We start from the raw sequence: 20982 nt of genomic DNA, 5'->3' as shown, positions 1-20982 counted from the left end.
CTTAAAATTATCAGATCCAGATCTGGATCTTCACCAAAATTGAATCAATTCTTCCTTGTTACACACCGAACCTGTCCACAAAATTTCGTCCGGATCCGTCCACAACTTTTTGAGATATCCTGCACACAAACAAACACAAAACAAACACATGAACAAACACCAAACAAACAGAAAGGGGTGAAAACGTAACCTTCACCTTGGATGGCGGAGCTAAACGAGTCTGTCTGTTTGTTTGTTAATTGCCGGAATCCTTCGGATTTCAGCAATTATGTTGGTCGGTTGTGTCATTCTGTGTGTCTGTCTGTCTGTTTGTGTGTTTGTTTAGCCTGTAGCAGCCACACCGTTTCAGCGATCATGACCAAACTGGGTACAGACGTCGGCCATGGTCCAACTTAGACACTTGTCGTTTTTGGTGAATCTAGGTCAAAGGTCAAGGTCACCGAAAAACCAAACTTCTTATTTTTGCAATAACGTCCGCTAAAATGGTCGTATCGACTTCAAACCAAATGCAAAATGTGCATCTTCCAATACTGCATCCAACCATATGTCTCATTGGGGTGTCACACAACCACCCTTCTTAGCGGTCGGGAGTCGAATGTCAGAGAGGTCGAATATCAGGGGGGTCGGGTCAAAACTTTCAAATTGCGATTAAAAATGCCATTTCAAGTCCAATTGACTTCCAAGTTATGATAATGACCAAACTAAGTGCTATAACTCATTAAATAGTAGCACGATCGACTTGTAAGAACCAAATTGATTTCCAGGTTTTTGTTTTTTCAGAGATCATGGAGATATGACAAAGTTATTCTGGCAATTCCTTGCTCAATGAGCAATTTCATTTGTTACTTTCTAAAGTGAAGATTTTTCAAGTGTATTGGTTCGTCGATTTTGTTAGTCTGTCTGTCACCTCCAGGTCATATTTTAAACCGATCTTCACGAAACTTCACCACATGGTCGAGTTTGTCATAAGGAAGAAGCTTATTGTTTTTGAGGTCAAAAGCTTAACATCATCCAAAGGTCAACAACTTTGGTGGGATTTCTAAAATTCTCAATTTTCATCCGATTGACTTGAAATTTTAAGAGGATTTATATTTCAGGTCACTGACTTCAACTATATTATTTTTATTATTTTTGATTATTATTTTTATTATTATTATTATTTTTTTTTTTGCCATTTTTTTTATATAATTTTATTTTTAAAAAAATTTTAGCCAATTATTTTTGTGGTCAACATCGAACAAAAGGTCAACATTGGGCCCAAGGTCAACAACTAAGGTTGTATTTCTAAAATCCTCAATTTTCATCCGATTAACTTGAAATTTGGAGAGGATTTATATTTCAGGTCATTGGATTCAACCACCAATTATTATTGAAGTCAACACGGACCAAAAGTTCAACATAGGCCAAAGGTCAACAACTAAGGAGGTATTTCTAAAATCCTCAATTTTCGTCTCATTGACTTGAAATTTCAAGAGGATTTGCATATCAGGTTACTGAGTTCAACCACCAATTATTTTCAAGGTCAACATAGGCCAAAAGGACAACATAGGCCGCATTTCTAAAATTGTCAATTTTCATCGGATGATAGACTTGAAATTTGAAGAGGAGTTGCATGTTTGGTCATTGAATTCAACCACAAATTATTTTTGAGGTCAAATTTGTTTTCTGGATTTTGGAAGCATTGTGCACGACGTCTTCTTCTTGTTTGTTTGTTTGTTTGTTTGTTTGCTTGATTGTGTGCTGGATATCTCAAAAAATTGGGGATGGATTCTGACAAAACTTGGTGGATAGGTTGTATGTGTGGCAAGGACAAATTGATTCGATTTTGGTGGAAATCCGGATCTGGATACGAGAATTATTTAATTTTAAAAGTGATTCTTCACCATTGAGAGATCTGGTCAAAAACGATATAGTACTGTATAGCATGATATTCAAAAATGTATTGGGCCTGATATGTTCTCCTGGATCAGGTATTATGTGGCGGATGTATGCACTCCACCGAGTTCCCTTCTAGTTTTTAATCAGAATCGTTAATTTAGCAGGAGAATTTTGAAATAGAAATTTCAAGGGTGAACCATCCTAAATTCAGCCTAGCGATGGGCATTTTTGGCTTCTGCATATCCAAATTAGGTTAAAAAGCATTGTTACTGACTTTTACCCCAAAATGCCTCTCGATGCATCTTTTTCTGTAAATCTGAATGGTGTATAATCCTATATCATCAAAGTGAATGCAACTTGATGATTAATTCAGGCAACAACTCACTCACCACCCCCATTCTCTTTCCTTATAACCTGCATACTATCATATCTGGGATGTCTTTTTATACATATTTGTATTGTTCTGTTATTCTTTCAGACCTAACTCCAACCATCGTGACAGCCATTCTTTGAGGAATGGCAGAGAATGAAGCATCTGTTCGTGACATATGGAAGGGCAACAGTCTTTGTGCTTGCTCTACAGCCCATACAAAGAGAACCGATTTTCCATTGGAGAATGAGATTACACTTACATGTGAACAACTGAGTGGTGATGCAGGAAATGAAGATAGCAAGGTAGTTGAATCTTCTACGGATGCAGTATGGGCATTCCCTGAGGATGTGGGAGCAGTTACAGGCGTGGAGTGTGTGAAGGATGTAGAGCATGCTAATGCTTTTAGGGCCTCCTGTGCAGAGGTTGCAGTTGCTGAGGTGGGGGTTTTAGAGGGTGTGGGCACCAAAGACATGGAGGGCAAGAGCATCAGTGTTACGTACACAGAAGATGCTGGCACAGTGGACATGAATAAATCTGGTATCTGGAATAATGTCGGTGGAGATGATGATCACGACAAAGCCCCAATTCTGCGACCAATTGTTAGGTACGCTGACATGAGACCCAACAGTCAGGAACAAAAGTTGGACCATTCTGGAGCAAAACTGCTGGTGGAGAGAAGTTTTGGTAGAGAACTGGATATGGTGCCAAATAAAGTGGAATCTGAAAAAGGAGAGGATGAAATTGAGAATCTGCTCGTTAGGGTGCAGGGTATTAAAAAAGACACGAGTTGTGAGGTGAGGAAAGAAGTGAGTTCTGATATGCTGAGGATAAAGAATGCGCTCGATGAGAACATAACACTGTTGGAGGAGCTGAAGGGCCAAGAATTAAATGTCATTCATTCAGTTGTAGGAAATGATGAAATGCAGGAAAAAAATAAGCAAGTCAGTTCGGCAGAACAGTTTGACTCGATGATCATTGCAGGGTCTTCGGGAAGCTTATTGAAAGATTGTGGGAATGAGAGCACGAGTCAGGAGGATACTGAGGAAATAGGCAAAACATTGTGCAGTGATGAAGACTCTAATAATGAAGGACTGCTAGTATTAGGGCAGCTGGCAGATTCCTTGCAAGAATGTGAGGACAGGAGGGCAGTTTTGGAAACCTCGAGCAATTGCAAGATGAGCACAGAGAGCAGTGACTCGAGGTGAGTTGTTTTATCCTCCCTTTCCCCCCCCCCCAATTTTCTTTCTCAGCACCCAAAGAAGTTATTATCTGTGATGGAGTAAAAGTACAACTTAACACAGTCTTGCCATTTTGTTGACGAGTTTTCTGACTCGGCATTTTGAATAGATATGTTCTGAATACCATTCCAATTGGTCAGCGTTTTAGCTCTTTAATTTCAGGTTAGAACTGTTGCTTTTATCACATATGGCAACTTCAGCCCTTATCCATTAGTTTATATGATACTGCTTAATTGTGCATTCTAATTGGCTGGAAAGTAAACTTCGGAGTTTCCATTAACTCTGACAACAAACGCGAATATGAAACATAAATAGAAACACCTGCTCCTGGGAGCAGGCAGGGGACGGGGGAGGTCAAGTATATGTGTATACCATGCGAATGGCAGTGTTAATATTATTATTATTATTATTATTTTTTAAAAACCGCAGTTATTCCCATGTTCTTTTGGGGAAGCTTGGCTCGAGTCTTTCACGAATCAGCGGGCCAGGCCTGAAGTTCGACTAAGGTTCGGGCAGGAATTGGAATTTGGCAATGGTGCCAGCGATAGTTCTTCGTGAAGGACACAATGGGATATTTAACATCCACCAACTAATGCCAGCAGATGGGTTGCCCAGTTTAACGTCAATCCGAAGGACAGCACACACATTGATGAATCACCCTGCCTGTGAAACGCCGAGATGAACCCAGGCTGGACAGCTTAGAGGCAAGTGTGTGTACCTCGAGCCATCCTGTCAGCCGAGGTCGTATCGTAACATGCTGTCAATAAACAATTAAACTGCGATTCCATGTTGTATTTCTACGTTTGAAATGTATTTGACTAGGTTTCATGCATTTCATCTGGTTGAACGTTCAGCTTTGGCCTGTGTGCGGAGCTTTTCGAAATCGGCACCGGAAGTACCTGCATAAAATGGGAGACAGCCAAAGGCATAGATGCATGGACATTGGACAGACACCATACTTCACATTATATTGAAGTATGCTGCTTGGCATTGGCTGCTGAAGTGATGCCGTTTAAGCTGGGCAGTAGATTGCCTGAGAGACTCCATGAAAACATTCATATTCTCAACTTTTTCTGAAAGCATGCATTAGTCTACTGTAACCCATTTTTTGAATTGGATCTCTTCTGTTGCTGTCTCTATGGTCTCCTCCATCCCTTCTAGAAAGGTCTTGACTACGTGATGGCATGAGCCATCAGGGTTTGAGTGTAGCTTGCATGCTTTATTGTCCATATGTCACATTGACTTCAACATGGTACCTTGAAGTCCAACCCCTTTCCAACAAGAACTCCAAGCTGGAGTTGTGGGTTTTGATTTGTGTAGATACAAAGTATGTGTGTAACACTGCTCCCAGGAAGCACCAAGGGGAGCGGATGCTTGTGCAGCTGCTGAAGCAGATGTGTAGAGAGGTTGGAGCCTCCTTGAATACAGGAATAGTTCTCTCAGGTTACCAAGCAGTGAAAGCTTTTGTATTTTGACTCTCTCCGCCTTTTCATCTCTCATGGTGGTGCAGTCCTTCATTCACAGGCTTTGACTGCTGACCTGTTCTGTCTCGTATAACTGTCGAACTTTGTGCTTCTACTCTGGCGTTATTACTTTTACCCTTGCTCATTAATGGGACCTCAGGAAGTAGTTCATGTTCCTTCCTCAGCTGGCTTCTTTATTTGTTAAATTACATAGACACTATAACTGCAGGTTGAGTGATGAGAACCACTTGATTTCAGAGACATTGGCTTCATGTATTTCTGCACATGACCTCATGCATCTTCGATGCACCGTCTTGCACGATGAAGGACTGTCTGACGTATGTTCCCACAAAAACATTCTCGGCTTTAAATTCACTTCTCTTTGTGCATACGGGTGAGCAGTCCTTGCATGGAGAGTTCACAATCGGTTGAGAGCATGCCATTGGTGTCTATGTAGATCAAAGCCCAGGGGCTCTTGGGGTGGAGAGGGGAGGGTGTCTGAGATATTATCTAATCATTTGAAACTGATGATTTTTCTCATTGCTGGTGCCACAACTCTTTTCTGTTGATTTTCACAGCTTCATTTCTGTGATTTAAATTAATTGGATATTATTTTCCCAAATCCAGAGAGGCTTTTTGTAACTTCAGTTGAAGTTTTAGAGGCCTCACCAGCTTTTCATCTATAGCAGGTCAACATTGGCCTCTATCCGGAGGTATTGTAGAGACTTTCATGTTTCCCTGTGAATGTCCAAGGGTATGATGTTGGTCCGCACAGATGGTCATGGTAGAGACGTTGACTATTGGGTACCAGATAAGATTGTCATTGTAGAGTTCAGAATCATATCAAGGCATTTGGTACGACTACTTCCAGCCCAGAAAAGTGGATCCCATTCTGCAGTGGGAAACACCAAAGCAAGGGCTTTCTGACAGGTTTAATCAAAAGACAGCATGTTCCACTTCACAAACATATTGCATGTCTATCTGTAAGTCTCAAGGAGGATGCAAAATGAAACACAGGAAAATGATCTTTTATAACACGTAGTTCTTGCTGCTGTCATCATGGCTGTGATTGTTATTGTCGCACCACGCACATAGTGCAAAAGCAGGGATAAGCAATTGGTTCACTTTGTCTGTTTTTTCTCTCTGCAGATGTCAGACTATGATTGAGGAAATACTTGATTTCAATTGAATGCTCTATTTTGAACACTCAAACACAAATTGGAACATAAATCCGAACATGAACCTGCAGTTTTAGCAGTACTTTGGCTTTGAATCCAGCAAAATGTACGGAATCTCGTCTCAATTGTGAATGTGCACGGAGGATGAAGATAATTGTATTGGTCTGTTTGCCTGTCTGGCAGTCAAACAAAATTGAAAATCATTCCAAACAAGAAACTTACTCTATTTAGGGACATCATAAAGGACACACACAACAGGTGCAAATAACTATTGTAATGTGTTATATAAGGTGGTGTAAAAGACGCTGCATCAACAATGGTAAATTTGCCAAAAATTTTTATGGAGCCTTTAAAGTTTAAACCCCTGATTTTATTTGAAATTAATTATATGCTTGAACACTGAAGAACACAAATTGCCTTCTTACCACGAACCAAAAACCTTCAGTGTAGTAGTTGGTAGTGGGACAAAATATTATGCCATTTTATGCCATCTCAACCAATCAAATTTCCCGTTCGCGATCTCAGCATTGGAGAATGTTGACATTCAGACAGAATCATGACTCTTAGGAAATGTTGATTGTGTTTGGAAATGCAAAGCAAGAGTTTAAATGATCCTTCCCACATCCTTTCTCTCAAGACTGCACTTGGCAAGGTGTTCTATGAATTCTATAATTGTTTGTGTGCTCATTCCATGCACTATAGTATTGTTACGTCAGACAGCCTCTGTTAACGTGGCTGTCTGTGCCGGGATATATTATCCCATGAATGGCCAAAGGTCCTTAACTAGGTTCAATGAAATTAATTTGCAACTTTACCATTCCCCAGTGTCACCGAAACAACCAAATTTGGTGGCGGCCCACATGTGAAGCAACAACATAGTACCTTTATAAGGTACTATGTACCTTTATTTTTTACCTTTATACCTTTATAGTACCTTTATAAGGTACTATAAGGACTTTTAGTACCTTTATAAGGGTTTATTTATAACCGGTATAAAAGCTCATCAAAAATGACGGGTTGGAATTATTTTATTCGAAATATTCAAGGAGATTGGAAGATATGATGTTTCGTAGCGAGAAGCGTTATTTTAAAACGCAACGTGCACAAATGTGATCCTCTCTTCTTTATCTCCTGGGACGTTTCATTTCGACACTACAGCCTCGTAAGCATGCCAAAGTCTGAAGTCTCGGTCTAGCGTCAGTTGTGCTTGTATCTTCTTTATTTATTGGACATCTTACGGATGTAAATGAACCCTCGTTTTACTCTGTGCATGTTGCACATCATGGGAAGCGAATTTCACCTCCCTGTGCCTTGTATTATATTATTTTAAGCCCTTTTGTACACCACCCTTGAGGCCCGGTTGCAAGTCACTGTCTACATTTGCAATAGAAGAGACGTATTTACTCTTTTATGAAAAATGTTTTTCGAGTTTTTTTTTTTTTAATCCTGAAAAATTGACCGTCATGAACACACAGTCGTGTTCAAAGAATGGCCTTTAAATCCTTCCTCAAATCGTCCTTGAAGGACAACAGACAAATACACAAACACATATTGTGTTTTATATCTAGGTAGATGAATGAGTACATGGAGAAAGATCGATGGGATGTGCAAAATGGAACAAACCAAGCGAGTCAACAGACACAAAGATTGATGTGGTGACACGCAAAACTTATTTACAGTGATGAATAAATAACAATCCTAACCATGCGAGGTGCCACAGACCACACTCTTACAGAACAATAGGTTAAGCAGACGAGGACTTCCCTATGGCACGATGCTGAGTGGTATGCAGGTGATGTTGCAGCATGGGAACAGGAAGGGTGCAGGAGTGATTCTGTGGAGGCGAAGGATTATGAGGCGGCGTCCATGTTTCAAGAAAGCAGTCCTCCCTATCCCGGAGACTAAGAGAGCAAGAGAGACGAAGAGCGAAAGAAACTGAGAACTGTTCTTTGTCCAAAAGGGTATCACTCTCACTCTCCTTTTTTCCGCATGTGCAGACCCAGCCCTCATGGACTCTTATTAGTTTTTCCCGGAGTTTCTCCAAGGCGGGTCCTCTGGCCCGCCCTCCATATGCTGGGATTTCCTTCACCTGTGGCGGTCTCATGATTGGCTGCTTGTGGGAGGTGCCATCCTCTGGCCCATCCTGCCCAGAGTTGTAAAACAGCTCAGCCCAAGTAAAACTAAGTTTATCCCCTCTTCCAGGCCCTACAGCACATTTTTGCCACCATGGCTTGTCTTGCACTGGCCAGACAGATAGTGATCGGTCTTTTTGAAACATGAAGCACTTCCGTTGTGCCTTATTACGAAAGTCCTCAACTGGCCCTGGCAATGATGTTCATACTTTAGGGTAAATTCATCATATTATCAGTGATAAGTCATAAGTTTATTATTGTAAATTAACGTCCCTTGTAAATGCGTGTGAAACAAACTGCTGAACTAGAAAACAAAAACAGTATCATTTTATATTATCAGTCAATACTTTTTGTGTTCACCCTTTGCCTTCTTGATTGCCATAACTCCTTTACCCATGTTTCCTGTATACGGTTGAAGCACTCTTCCATAAATATTGTACCAAATATCCTGTCGTACATTCCACAGTTCTGTCAGGTTAGTTGGGTTCCTCTTGTTCTTCTCTGTTTGCAGCTAATCCCATATGGCCACGATGGAACTTATGTCTGGTGGCGTACTCTGGAGTGGCTATTCGAACACTTGGAGCACACCAGCTGTAATCTTGTTCTCACAATACAGTTTTACTGGATTGAAAGTGTGATTTGGAAAATGAATCCTCCTCCGATTAAACAATTTCCATGTGGAACTGCACCGTGTTGCAGTATGTACTTTTTCTGTAAGCATCCTATTGATTTTAAGATTTCCTCCAACAAAGGATACAACACCAGACAGTCACAACTACTCCCCTGTTTCACAGTAGGCTGCAAATATTGCATGTCGTAATGTTCTCCAGGTCTTCAGTGTACGAACTGGTGTCTTCGATCAAACTTTGATTCATCAGACCAGAGTACCCGATTATAGTTCGGTTGCCCAATCTTGTAGTTGCCTTGCAAACTTCAGTCTTTTCATCTTATTCTGTAGTCGCAGCAGTGGTATCTTTGCTGCAACTCCACCATAGAGGCCTTGCTGCAAACAGCCTTCTGTGCACTGTGCTGGATGAGATGTTACTATTCAGTCCTGGTCTCATTTAATTTGTTAGCTGCTGACTTGATTTTCTTCTGTCATGCAAGTTGAGCAATTTGGAGTACTTGTTTTTACTTGGGGAGGTTCTTCTTGGTCTTCTTGGGCTTTTCTTGTCTTGTACTGAGCCAGTTTATTTCAGGTGTTGCAAAGTGTACCTCACACCATTGGAGGAGGTTTTTAGCTTTTGTGATATTTTCTTCATCGTGTGCCCTTCTCGCAGAGTATTGATCTTCACATGCTGTTCTGTTGAAAGTTGCTTCCTTGGTGCCATTCTGAACCCGCTCATAGACTTTCAAGCAAGGGAGCGAGCTTATGAAAACTAATGTCACATAATCAATAATTTGCAACTTTTATTTTGTCTTGTAATTCACATTATTGCCTTCGCCACCGAAGGTGGACGTAGGTTGATGTTTTCACCGTTGTCTGTTTGTCTGTGAGCAGGATATATCAAAAAGTTGTGCATGGATTCAGACGAAATTTGGTGGACAGATTGGGTGTGTGATAAGAACAAATTGATTTAATTTTGGTGAAGATCCCAATCAAGATGTGGATACGCAAATTGTTTGTTTTTTTGTTTTTTTTTTCTTTTGAAGAGATTCTTCACCACTGAGAGAAGGGCCAAAAACGATATATATCATGATATTTCAACTATGACAAAACTCTGTGGATGAGTTGGGTAGGTGAGAACAAACTGATTAGATTTTGGTTAAGGTCTGGTTGCATATCTGACCTGTCAGTGGGATACAAAATGTAACCTGTTCAGGCTGGCAGAGTTATACGCTCTACTGAGTACCATTCCAGTTGGAACTGGTGTTGATTACTTCATTAATTTATTGTGCAAAAATCCACAAAATGTTCCCTGCTTATTTTCTTTGTGGCAAGTGGATATTGTGGTGCCAGGTTCGGTGGCGAGGATGACCGCTAGATGGAGCAGTTCGGCCGTCTCCCACCAAACACCGGAATTGAAGGTCATAACCTTCGGATAACTCCGAAGGTCACGGGTCCCTTAGTGGACCATGGACGCCAATATTTCGACGGCGTGGGGTAGGGTTAATTGTCTAATTCCAAGTTACCTAAGTACCCACACCGTCTAACTTCCGGGGAAGCCACACCCTCGGCTGACTTTGTCCGAACTGAGTCGCTGTTCCGACTCGGATCCGGCGTAACCGAACGGGGATTACCAAAGCCTGCCGGACCAAATGAATAATTTACGGCCCAATCGGCCTGCCTACTTCTCAAGCCCGAACCATACTGGGCCAATGATAGAAACAACAGGCAACGAGCTAGTACATTTAACGGGTTTATTTACAATAATTGGGAAGGGAGAAACAGAGCAGACTTAATCACAAATGTAATCAAATGTACAATGATACAAGGCACTTGTACGATTTCTACTTATCAGACTGGGCCCACAAACACACACACATCCAAAAAGAAATGGACCTCATGGGTCATTATTCGGCCCTTCAGCCGAGGAGGATAATCCAGCTGGGGGTTAGAATCTGGCCGGGTACCTGGCCGTCTCGTGCGGTTTCACGGACTCCAACCCACCACGGTGGGACTCAAACCCAAGACCCGGAATCCAACGAGCCCCCGATCCTGGCTGCCACGAACGACAATACGAGCACCACGGAACACCTCCGCCACGACCACCACCACCACCACGAGGAACCCAAAAAAGACCGCAGACCGCCCAAAGACCTCAAAAAAGACCTCAGACCAAGACCGCAGACGACGACAACTGCAGACGACAGCTCGCTACCTTTCTTATCCCTTACCCAGGCTGGTCGAGGGATCCGCTCTGAGGTAACTTGCCTCCGGATTGGTCGGGATTCGTGGGAAATCGCCGTCTGAGGTAATCTCATTCCCCAATGGGCAAGGGACACGCCCTTGCCCTTCCGGGCGGGGTCTCGGTCTGGAGCGATAGAAGCCCCGCCTATGTCTGTAGCCAGAACATGTGCGTAATGGCGTCGCATGCGCGTGAGGAAGGCAGATGGTGGCAGGAGCGAAGGGGGATGCTGTTGTTGTTGTTGTTGGATATAAATTCTAACTAAAAAATAACTAGCAGCGCACATACACTTAATCACCCATTAAACACAGGGACGGGACCCTAACTATAAACACATACTTATCGAAATAACTGAACTGCTGGGACTCTGTCTGTTGTGTGCAAATGGCTGCCAGATTCGTAACAATATACCGAACACATGATAATTCATGTAATATGTATGGAAAAAATAAAACTATTGAAATTTCCCAATTTTATACCAGCAAAAGTACCTGGTGTTGCTGGGTCCCTCCTTCCACTCCATAATCCCACCCTTTCCCCTGCTTCCTCCCACCCACCCCCCTCCCTCCAGAATCTCACCCCTTCCCTTTTGAGAAATGTCAGTCTTCTTTTCACAGCTCGAACCAATATGGTGGAACTCCGAACATGAGGCCGATGGACTGTGTGTGTGTGTGTGTGTCGAAGTGATGGGTGGTATCATGAAAGCAGATCACACAAAAAAGTGGAACAAAGTGATGTGTAAAAAAATTAAAATTGCACAACATTTTCAGCAGGCAAGGCACTGCACAACAGGGGCCCAATGCAGGTGGGTGGGGCCTGAACTTTGCACATCGATAGATGTATTTTTGGTTGTGTTCAGCAGGACAGTGCAGAGTGACAATGTGGGTACTTTTGCCGTGTATCGCCATGGCTTGCAAACGAACAACCAAGCAACTTGTTAGGTTGGTCCCCAAGTGGCTAAAGCACTCAAGCAAGCACTCCAACTAACCGGTTGATAAGGAACAGCGGGCTTGGCAAGCGATAGCAAGTTGATTGGTAGAGGGACACGCTCATAAAAACAAAAACCACAAATTTCTTAACATTTTTTAGATATCATTCCAGATTTCGGCACTTGTTTATGAGATCCAATCCAATCCTCAAAGCCGAAATCGTATGTCTATTATGTACTTTAATTGGTCTTTGACAGTCCATCATGGAAAATGACATCATATAATGCATGAAATTGCTCCAAGCTCCTCATTTGAAACCTATAGATAGCACTTACAAAAGCGATGTATACAGCGATTCATACGTAATGAAGATCAGGCATTCGATGATGTGAGTGGAAAAAGTTTTGAGCACCTTATCGTTCAGAAACCATTGCAAACTGTTCCAAGTGAAGGCATTGTTGAGCAGGCCGAACAAAATGGTACCTTAAGACCCCAGTGAGCTGACAGAGGACTGACTGAGTATGATGGTGCACCGCCATTTTGGTTAGGCTTATTTTGGTATTTTTTTTTTTTGTAATGAGCACTCCCTAAATTATCTTTAAAAAGTGTGTTTAAATTTACCCAAACACCCAGTTTTCATTTATGCACTCCCTTGGAGTTCCCTTGGTATGCTGGCAAAGTTTAGGGCTGCTAGGTTTCATGGTTTTGGAGTTATGGAGGAGACTCACTGACTGACACACAGATACTTAAAGGTAACTGTTCAGTTATTATTTTAGATACTTAAAGGTAACTGTGATATTAAATTAACTTTTCCAGAAATTTGAATTATTATCTATATATTTCATACTTCCCACAAATGTTTAATGGGGAATAACACAATATAATTGGAAAGAACCCATACTTTTGCAAGGTACAGTACTGTATGTATGCTTCATATTTTAAAAGTAATCCTTCAATACGGGACTTTCAAAATGACTTATGAATGCTAATGAGGCCTTTCATTCATGCGCTGTGTGTTTTCAGTGACTCGCTTTTGCTAGCCAGGGCACTTTTAACCTGCCTTTGCTGAGGTGAAACCGTAGTCTTTATAGCATATTTTTCAACATTTAAACGAGACCGGAAATTTCAAAAGGAGAACCATATTGTGTTGTATTCCTGGAGGAAAATTGGACTCATGAAGATATGGGAAATACGAGAAATATCCGTGGGTGAGAGGTGTCAAATTCCTATCATTTCCTGTTGATACAAACGAGCGGCAGCAGTGGAATTAACACATGCACACTCACGCTTCTGCTTTTAGCAGGAGATGGAAAAACCTCCTTGGAATTTCTCTTGTGGCCCCAAAACTAAACAAACAACCACTATACAGTATTTATAACAGCCCATAGGTCCCACTCCCCCAAACATGATTGATAGTAAATATCATTTTAAGAATTTATTTTAAACTTAACCGGTGCATTCGCAATCCTCAAATATGACCTTGCCGTCGCTGTGAAGAAGCACCCAAACAAAATATGGTGTCTACCTTGGGGGAATTCTGCCTGATGCATCCAACTCCCACGTAAATAATTCCTCGCTTTGTGTATTTTTCACGTCGCACTCCTGTGTGAATAAGTTGGTCACCATTACTTTGTAGGTAATGACACTGCTTCGTCTTTCCTATTCCAGATGTTCATTAAATAAATAAAGCCTCTCATGTTCACAGGAGGCACTCCCTCAAGATTCAAAGTCCATCTTGAGGCGGAGGTTTGGGTAGAACACGCCCGTCTACAATTCGGGCCTTGCACCGGTCCACATCGTCGGGAGTTTTTGCAGTACGGGCAGCTGCAAGATCTCAACCCTTTGGGCGAATTGAGAATGTTCTCTCTTTTGTTGTGCAGAGGCACTCCCTTTTCTCTCAGCTTCTTTTACAAGCTTTGTGAGCTACATTTTATTAAAAAAAAATTTATATACATAGTCGAGCCTCCTGGAAGAGTTAGTACCAGTACACTGAATTGATCAGGACGCAATAGGACAAAAGGAACTGCAAAAAGAGGAGGGGGGAGGGACACCAACAGCAGAGCTGAAGGCTAAGATGGGGAGGCAGACAAACAATGGGTGTGGGGATGAATGGGGGACAGAAGAGGATGCATGGTGTGGATGAGATTGATACAGAAGGGAACTCTAAAGAGGGAAAACTGGAAATTTGCAAGGAGGGATTGTGATGGGGTTGGGTGGGGGTTAACAATCGCAGAAAAGATCATGGTTTTGGATTAGAGATGATCTGAGATTGTGGTGAACAGCTGTCTTAAAGACCTGGAGGGAAGAATGAGATTGAAGATGATGTGGAAGTCAGTTCCACAGGTGGGAATAAGAGGAACAAATGTGTGGATGTGAGCAGTGATCTTGGATTTCAGTAGTTTCACCAGAGGGGTGGTTGATGGTGGACCGTGGCAGCTTTGCAGAAACCTGCGACCTGTTCCAAGTGAAGGCATTGTTGAACAGGCCGAACAAAATGGTGCCTTAAGACCCCAGTGAGCTGACAGTGGGCTCACTGATGGACTGTTGATGGTGGACCGTGGCAACTTTGCAGAAACCTGGCTGGGACAAAGGAAAGAGCAGACATTTCGTTAGCTGCTTTTTTGACATTTCCCCAGATGTTTCATATTTTTGACATTGAGGTCACAAAGGTCAACCTTTTCTTCGTGTCATACTTCTATAAAAGTGATTTTATTTCTTTTATATTTGTGGGATTGCAAAACACAGATTCTAATGATGGATACCTTTATTGGGCTGGGACTCATAGGAGCTGAAGTTGCATAGCTCTAAAGGTGGAAGGGTCAGCCTGTCTCCAAATGATATTGACCCAATATCCCTGGATCTCATGACCTGCTTGTGCTAAAATTGGCACAGGTGTGTCTGGAGCCTAAATCAAGTTTGCCTGCCAAATTACAGCAAAGTCGGCCAAATTGCAGCAAAACCACTGGTCCACTTGTCTTGGACTTCCCTAACTTTGAATGAATATATTATTTATTTATTATCACTGATTATAAAATGTGTAAAGTACTAATTGTGTGTGTGTGTGTGTGTGTGTGTGTGTGTGTGTGTGTGTGTGTGTGTGTGTGTGTGTGTGTGTGTGTGTGTGTGTGTGTGTGTGTGTGTGTGCCTGTGCACTTTATAAAATAAAAATTCCCAGAGCTCTGTTTTGAATCGGCGGAACGCAAAATTGTTTCTTTTGGCAGTGATGACTGGACGAGTTCCCCTGATTCCTTGGACCTCACGGAGAAGGATAGAGGTGGCCAAGTAGAGGAACAATGGACAAAGAAAGCAAGGGAAAAGAATGTGGGCTTGACAAGCAGCATTGGTGATCAATTGCTTTGTGACATGGGCCTGAAGGTAATGTTTTACATGTGAAACAAAAGGGGATGAAGTGTGCATTGAGATTATCATCACCGAGTGAAGAGAGGAATAATTTGTTGATAAATGCAAGCGCTTACTGTTCCAATTTCATCACAAGTGCATGAGGTTATTCTGAACATCTTCAAAAATCTAAGAATACCATTCCAGGTCTAGTCTAACTTATTGTTAATCGTGAATCTGTTCCCATGTCTTTATGGAAAAAAAACATACTTGGCTGTATTGTTTCTACTTGGAGTTTGCGTTTGACTAAGCTGTTTACTCATGAGTCTCAAATCTTAATCCTGGCACATTATCTCTCTCCTGCATTTCTTCCTCCACCCACCTCCCCTCACTCAATATTTGTTGTTTTACAATTCCTAACTTTCTTTCTTCTTTCTCACTTACATAATGTGAATTGCTTACTTTCAAGTCTGATTTCATTTTGACTGGTCTCTCTAGAAATTGTTTGATAGCAATTCATTCAGTATTTATTGCCAGCAATCGAGATTCACAGCGATGCTTGTCCGAAGCAGCTGCGATTGATATGAGCAACATTATCTGTACTTTCGCTTCAGCTGTAGCTGGTATAGACCAGTGATCTTCACTATTTTTTTAGAGGGGGGCCACTTTTGCCAATAAGACATCCATGTGAGAGCCACCACATCACCTGAGGACTCTGTAATGGCTGCTATGAGGCCCTGCCCACTACTCATGTAGTTATGTTACTTTTATGCTTCATGTTGGAACACTCTCATTTGAAACCATTGGGTCAATTTGATCGCATTTATAGCAGATTATGATGGGAGTTGTTTTCACATTTGTGTGTTAATGGCCACACGTCTGCAGGGACCGCACTTTAGGCCACCAGGGGCTGCCAGTGACTTGTGGGCCGTGAAATGAAGAATAGAGGTATAGACGGTATCCCTAAAGCATCAAATTGAAAGGTGTTTATTTTTTCTTACTTTTTATAATTATACTGTGGGAATTAAGTCTGAAGACCAACACACACACACACACACACACACACACACACACACACACACACACACACACACACACACACACACATACACATACACATACACATACACATACACATACACATACACATACACATACACATACACATACACATACACATACACATACACATACACATACACATACACATACACATACACATACACATACACATACACATACACATACACATACACACACACACATATTAGATAGTTTAGTGAATATTTTATTTGTAATTCGATCTAATCTTGACTTGTTTTTTTTTTTCTGCAATTTACGATGTTTCGTTTCAAGTCTCAGATTCCGTAAATTCCATCTCTTTTCCATGACCATTGAAACTCACTTGTTCGAAAAATATCGCATCTCGAGGGCAAACCCAAAAAGCCAGCACCCCTGAATTATGAGGACTTTAACAGTAAACAGAAACAAACTTCAGAAAAGCTGGATAAACTACAGTTGAAAACAAAGAAGGCTGGAGGGTGATGTTCAGGTACTGGACATATTGTTAAAATCGCCAGACCGTCCTGGTTGCCCAGTTTGAATTCGGTGAATCATGTGAAAACTACTGTGACAGCCCCCTGCCCCAGATACCTCCTGCCGGATCCGTCGTTCAGAGCGGTGTTACTGTGCAGATTTGAAGTCCTTGAGATGAGCGAGTGCCGTGCTGTTGGGCAATCACATGACAGATCTTATTCTTTGGCTGAGCAACCGAGTCACGTGATGTAAGCGTTTCTTGTGGCACAGGGACCGCAACCAATTCCACCTTTAACAGGTTCCATAGTCACCAAACAAAACCATCAGAACAAACGGAGACCAAGTTAGGTTCGTAAATTGTATTCGAGCAAAAAGGGTCAGGAATTTGCAAGAAGCAATGTACAGTTATAATCCCACTTACCCACTACCGACACTCGTGCCCACGAAATAAATCATCAGTGTACAGGTCTTCGTGAGATAGCTTTGGCCCTTCACTTATTCGACAGTGGAGAGATAATTGGGGGAAGCACGAGACAGATGGGCTGAACTTTGCGATGAGCTCTGTAGAGCTCGCCACATCCCTCAATGGGGGTTCCACAGAGCTGGATGTGGAACCTACTTGGAGGTGTCAGTTCCCATACGGCCTCCGTGCAGGGTGCCGAAAGCCCACTCAAGGCTCTATTAGGATGCTCCGTTCTTTGAGTATCAACCACAAGATAGCAGTTAGGTTCATGCAAGCAATCCATCGCTGTTCTCCGCCACATCCATGCCATTCCTCCTCTGCCAGCCGTCTTCCGAACATGAAGACCCGGACAGATGACTGGCTCCAAGGACCGCAGTTCCTCTCAGCACCAATAACACGGGCTCCCCATTTCAATGATCATATAAGAACCAAAAGTCCCAACCAGGCGCACAGAACCAAATAGATTCTGGAGCCCCGAACATGCACCACCCTGTGCTTTTATTTGCTCCCCGGGCATTTGACCATGCCTTCAGGGCTTCTTTGAGGGGATAGCGAGGAGTAAGATGTATTTGCAGTGAGTGAGACATGGTTTAAGGAGGAGAGTAACTGGAGGACAGGATTAGAAGGCGACAAGGTGTATCAATGTGATAGGAAGGAGAGGATAGGAGGAGTAGCAATCTGGGTAAAGGGCAGCATTGCATCAATAAAATGGGGTGACATTAAGGAGGGTATTATTGCCAATGATTCTGCATGTATTGAGATTAAAGATTGTAAAAACAGTAAGATACTGGTAAGATGCTTGTTTGTGCTCCATATGTGAAGGAAGAGGAGGAAGGAGTACATGAAGAATTCATCATGCAACCTACATCATACAAAGTTCTTCCTTGGCACACCTGAGCTTATAACCATTTGCAAAGCTTTCATCTGCAGTCTGATGGAGTACTGCTCCCCCCTCTGGGGTGGTGCTCCTGCCTCACACCTAGCTCAACTTCACGCTGTGGAAACGAAGGCTTTTGGCATCATTGGTATCTCCTAGGATGAAGCTGAGTCTTTGGGTCTCTCACTCTCACTATAGGCAGGTCAGTAGTCTTTCTGTCTTCTATCGTCTCCTCCTCGACCTTGCCCCCCCCCCGCCCCTGCTCTGTCTGTGATCTGTCCCCCCAATATTTCCTCAAGACGCTCACGGTCCACCAAAAACCCCCTTCTGGTGAAATTGCCAAAATCATGAATCACTGCTCACCTTCACTCTTTCATTCCACTTTTTTTCCCCGCCTCTGGAACAAACTCCCACACTCTCTTCAATCCAACTCCCCCCTCCAGGCCTTCAAAGCAGCTGTTCACCACCATCTCATGTCTTCCCCCATCCAAAATATTGACCTTTACTTCCCCTGTAATTCCACCCCAAACCCACCTCCTTCAAATTCCCTGTTTTCCTTTCCTTCAAAGGGCGGAGGCGCTCCTTGTGAGCCAACGGCCATCCATATCTAGTGCCCAACTGTGTCTGCGGACGTCCTCCTGCAGTTGGGTTACTTCTTATTAGGAGGTTGGTGGCAGGATTTGCACTCCGGCCACCGTAAAACGCTTCATTCCGCAAAACGCAAAAAAATCTGAAAATCCACTCCGTGGGAGTACCTCCTGCGCAGCTTCCCTTCGCAGGGCAGCTCACCAGATGACAGGATTGGGGCAAACCCAATCTTTGATGATAGGAGGGAAACCACGGGGTAACATCCCTGGGTCAGATTGCGGGAGAGTGTGTCGGAGTGGTGCTAAGGTGTCGTCCACCAGACGGCGGTCTCCTTGGGTTAACCTGAGGCGGTCCCTTCGGGTGGGTGCCTGGAATGTCCTATCCCTAAGAGAGGATGATCACCTGTCTCTGTTATCATCTGAGCTCAAGCGTTTGGACATCGGGATTGCAGCTCTCTCTGAGGTTCGGAGACCGGATTGCTGCGAGATAATGGTGGGTGGTTACACCTACTATTGGTCTGGTCGCTCTGATGGTTACCATACCCAAGGAGTTGCTGTAGCTGTGTCCAATAAGCTGACCCCAATGATAATTGAGGTAACACCGGTCAACGAGCGTATTATGAGATGAAGGATTCGTCACTCCTTAGGTGTCATTTCCCTGGTCTCTATTTATGCTCCGACTGAGGCGAGTGATCTCACCGTGAAGGATGCATTCTACGCCACACTCGAGTCTGTGGTTGATCAGTGCCCCATACGAGATACACTTCTAGTCTTGGGGGATTTCAATGCATCGACTGGAACTGATAGGGATGGTTATGAGGTGTGTGTTGGTCTCCATGGGTCAGGAACTATGAACCAGAATAGCACTCAGTTCCTTGACTTTGCAAGAAGTCATGGACTTAGGGTGGCTGGTTCATGGTTTCAGCGCCCACAAGCTCATCGCTGGACTTGGTATTCCAACGCTGGCCGTGTGGCAAAGGAGATTGACCATGTCCTCATTGACGGTCGTTGGAGGATGATCCAGAACTGCAGGGTCTACCGGAGTGCTCAGTTCCTCAATACTGACCACAGGCTTGTTGTAGCAACTCTAAAGCTGCACCTTAAATCCTGGAGAATGGTACCATCCCAGCCTAGGCTGGATGTTGCCAAGCTCAGGGATGACAGAGTAGCTGAGGAGTTTGCGAACAGGCTGAGTGGACACTTGGGGGGTCTGGGTGCTTTGGGGGGTCCTGAAGAGTTGTGGAGCACCTTCAAGACCACCGTCCTTGATGTTGCCGGTGGATGCCTTGGAGTTCACCGCAGGGCAAAGAAGAATTTTGTCTCTCAAGGGACACTGGATACCATTGACCAGAGTCGCAGGGCCAGGCTGAATGGCAGAGCTGAGCTGTTCAGGGAGCTGAGGCGTAAAACTGTACGTGCACTGAGGGTGGACAAGGAGGCCTATGTGCGAGGAATCTGTGAGGAGGTAGAGCATCACCTGTGGACAGGTGATTCTCGTCCCGCTTACAGGGGAATTCGCGCATTACGTTCATCCAAGCCCATCCCTCGGAGCACTGCAGTTCGAGCAGAGAGTGGTAGGCTCTTGACAGAGGAGTCTGAAGTGAAGGCCCGCTGGGCCGGTTACTTTGAGCGGTTGTACCAGGCTGATCCCCCAGCTGTCGAGTTGGACGTCAAGGGTGTTACAATCCCTGTTGCTGACCCTCGAATCAACTGTGGTCCACCATCGCTTGTGGAAACACGGGCTGCGGTGAACCAGTTGAAACGGGGCAAAGCTCCAGGGATCTGTGGCATCCATGCTGAACTTCTCAAGGCTGGTGGAAATGCTGCACTCGTGTCGTTGCATGCAGTTTTGTGCTCTGCCTGGAACACAGGCATCATCCCAACTGAGTGGAAGAGGGGCCTTGTTGTCCCTCTCTGGAAAGGCAAGGGTGATCGCCAAGACTGCAACAACTACCGAGGGGTGACGCTGCTCTCAGTGCCGGGCAAGGTCTTTGCTCGGATAATTCTTGATCGGGTTCGCCACCATCTGCTTGAGCACCAGCGTCCAGAGCAGTCAGGCTTTACACCAAAGAGGTCAACGATTGACCGTATCCTTGCACTTCGTGTCCTCACCAAACGCTGACGAGAGTTTCGGCAGGGG

General features: G+C 43.6%; 1 protein-coding gene across 4 annotated transcripts in view; it reads left to right on the top strand.

Moving 5' to 3' along the window:
- Positions 1-20982, top strand: part of LOC147012825 (uncharacterized) — a 53572-nt gene that overhangs the window by 4366 nt on the left and 28224 nt on the right. For all 4 annotated transcript variants that reach the window (XM_085854085.1, XM_085854082.1, XM_085854083.1 and 1 more), the window contains exons 2-3: positions 2357-3452; positions 15262-15415. In XM_085854085.1, the coding sequence (XP_085710211.1) occupies positions 2395-3452; positions 15262-15415 (1212 nt within the window). In that variant the 5' untranslated portion in view covers positions 2357-2394. The remainder of the gene's footprint in view (positions 1-2356; positions 3453-15261; positions 15416-20982) is intronic.

This window comes from Eptatretus burgeri, chromosome 14 (assembly GCF_056783735.1).
Source record: "Eptatretus burgeri isolate ZD-2024b chromosome 14, Ebu_testis_v1, whole genome shotgun sequence".
NCBI lineage: Eukaryota > Metazoa > Chordata > Myxini > Myxiniformes > Myxinidae > Eptatretus > Eptatretus burgeri.
This window is presented reverse-complemented; position numbering and strand designations above follow the sequence as displayed.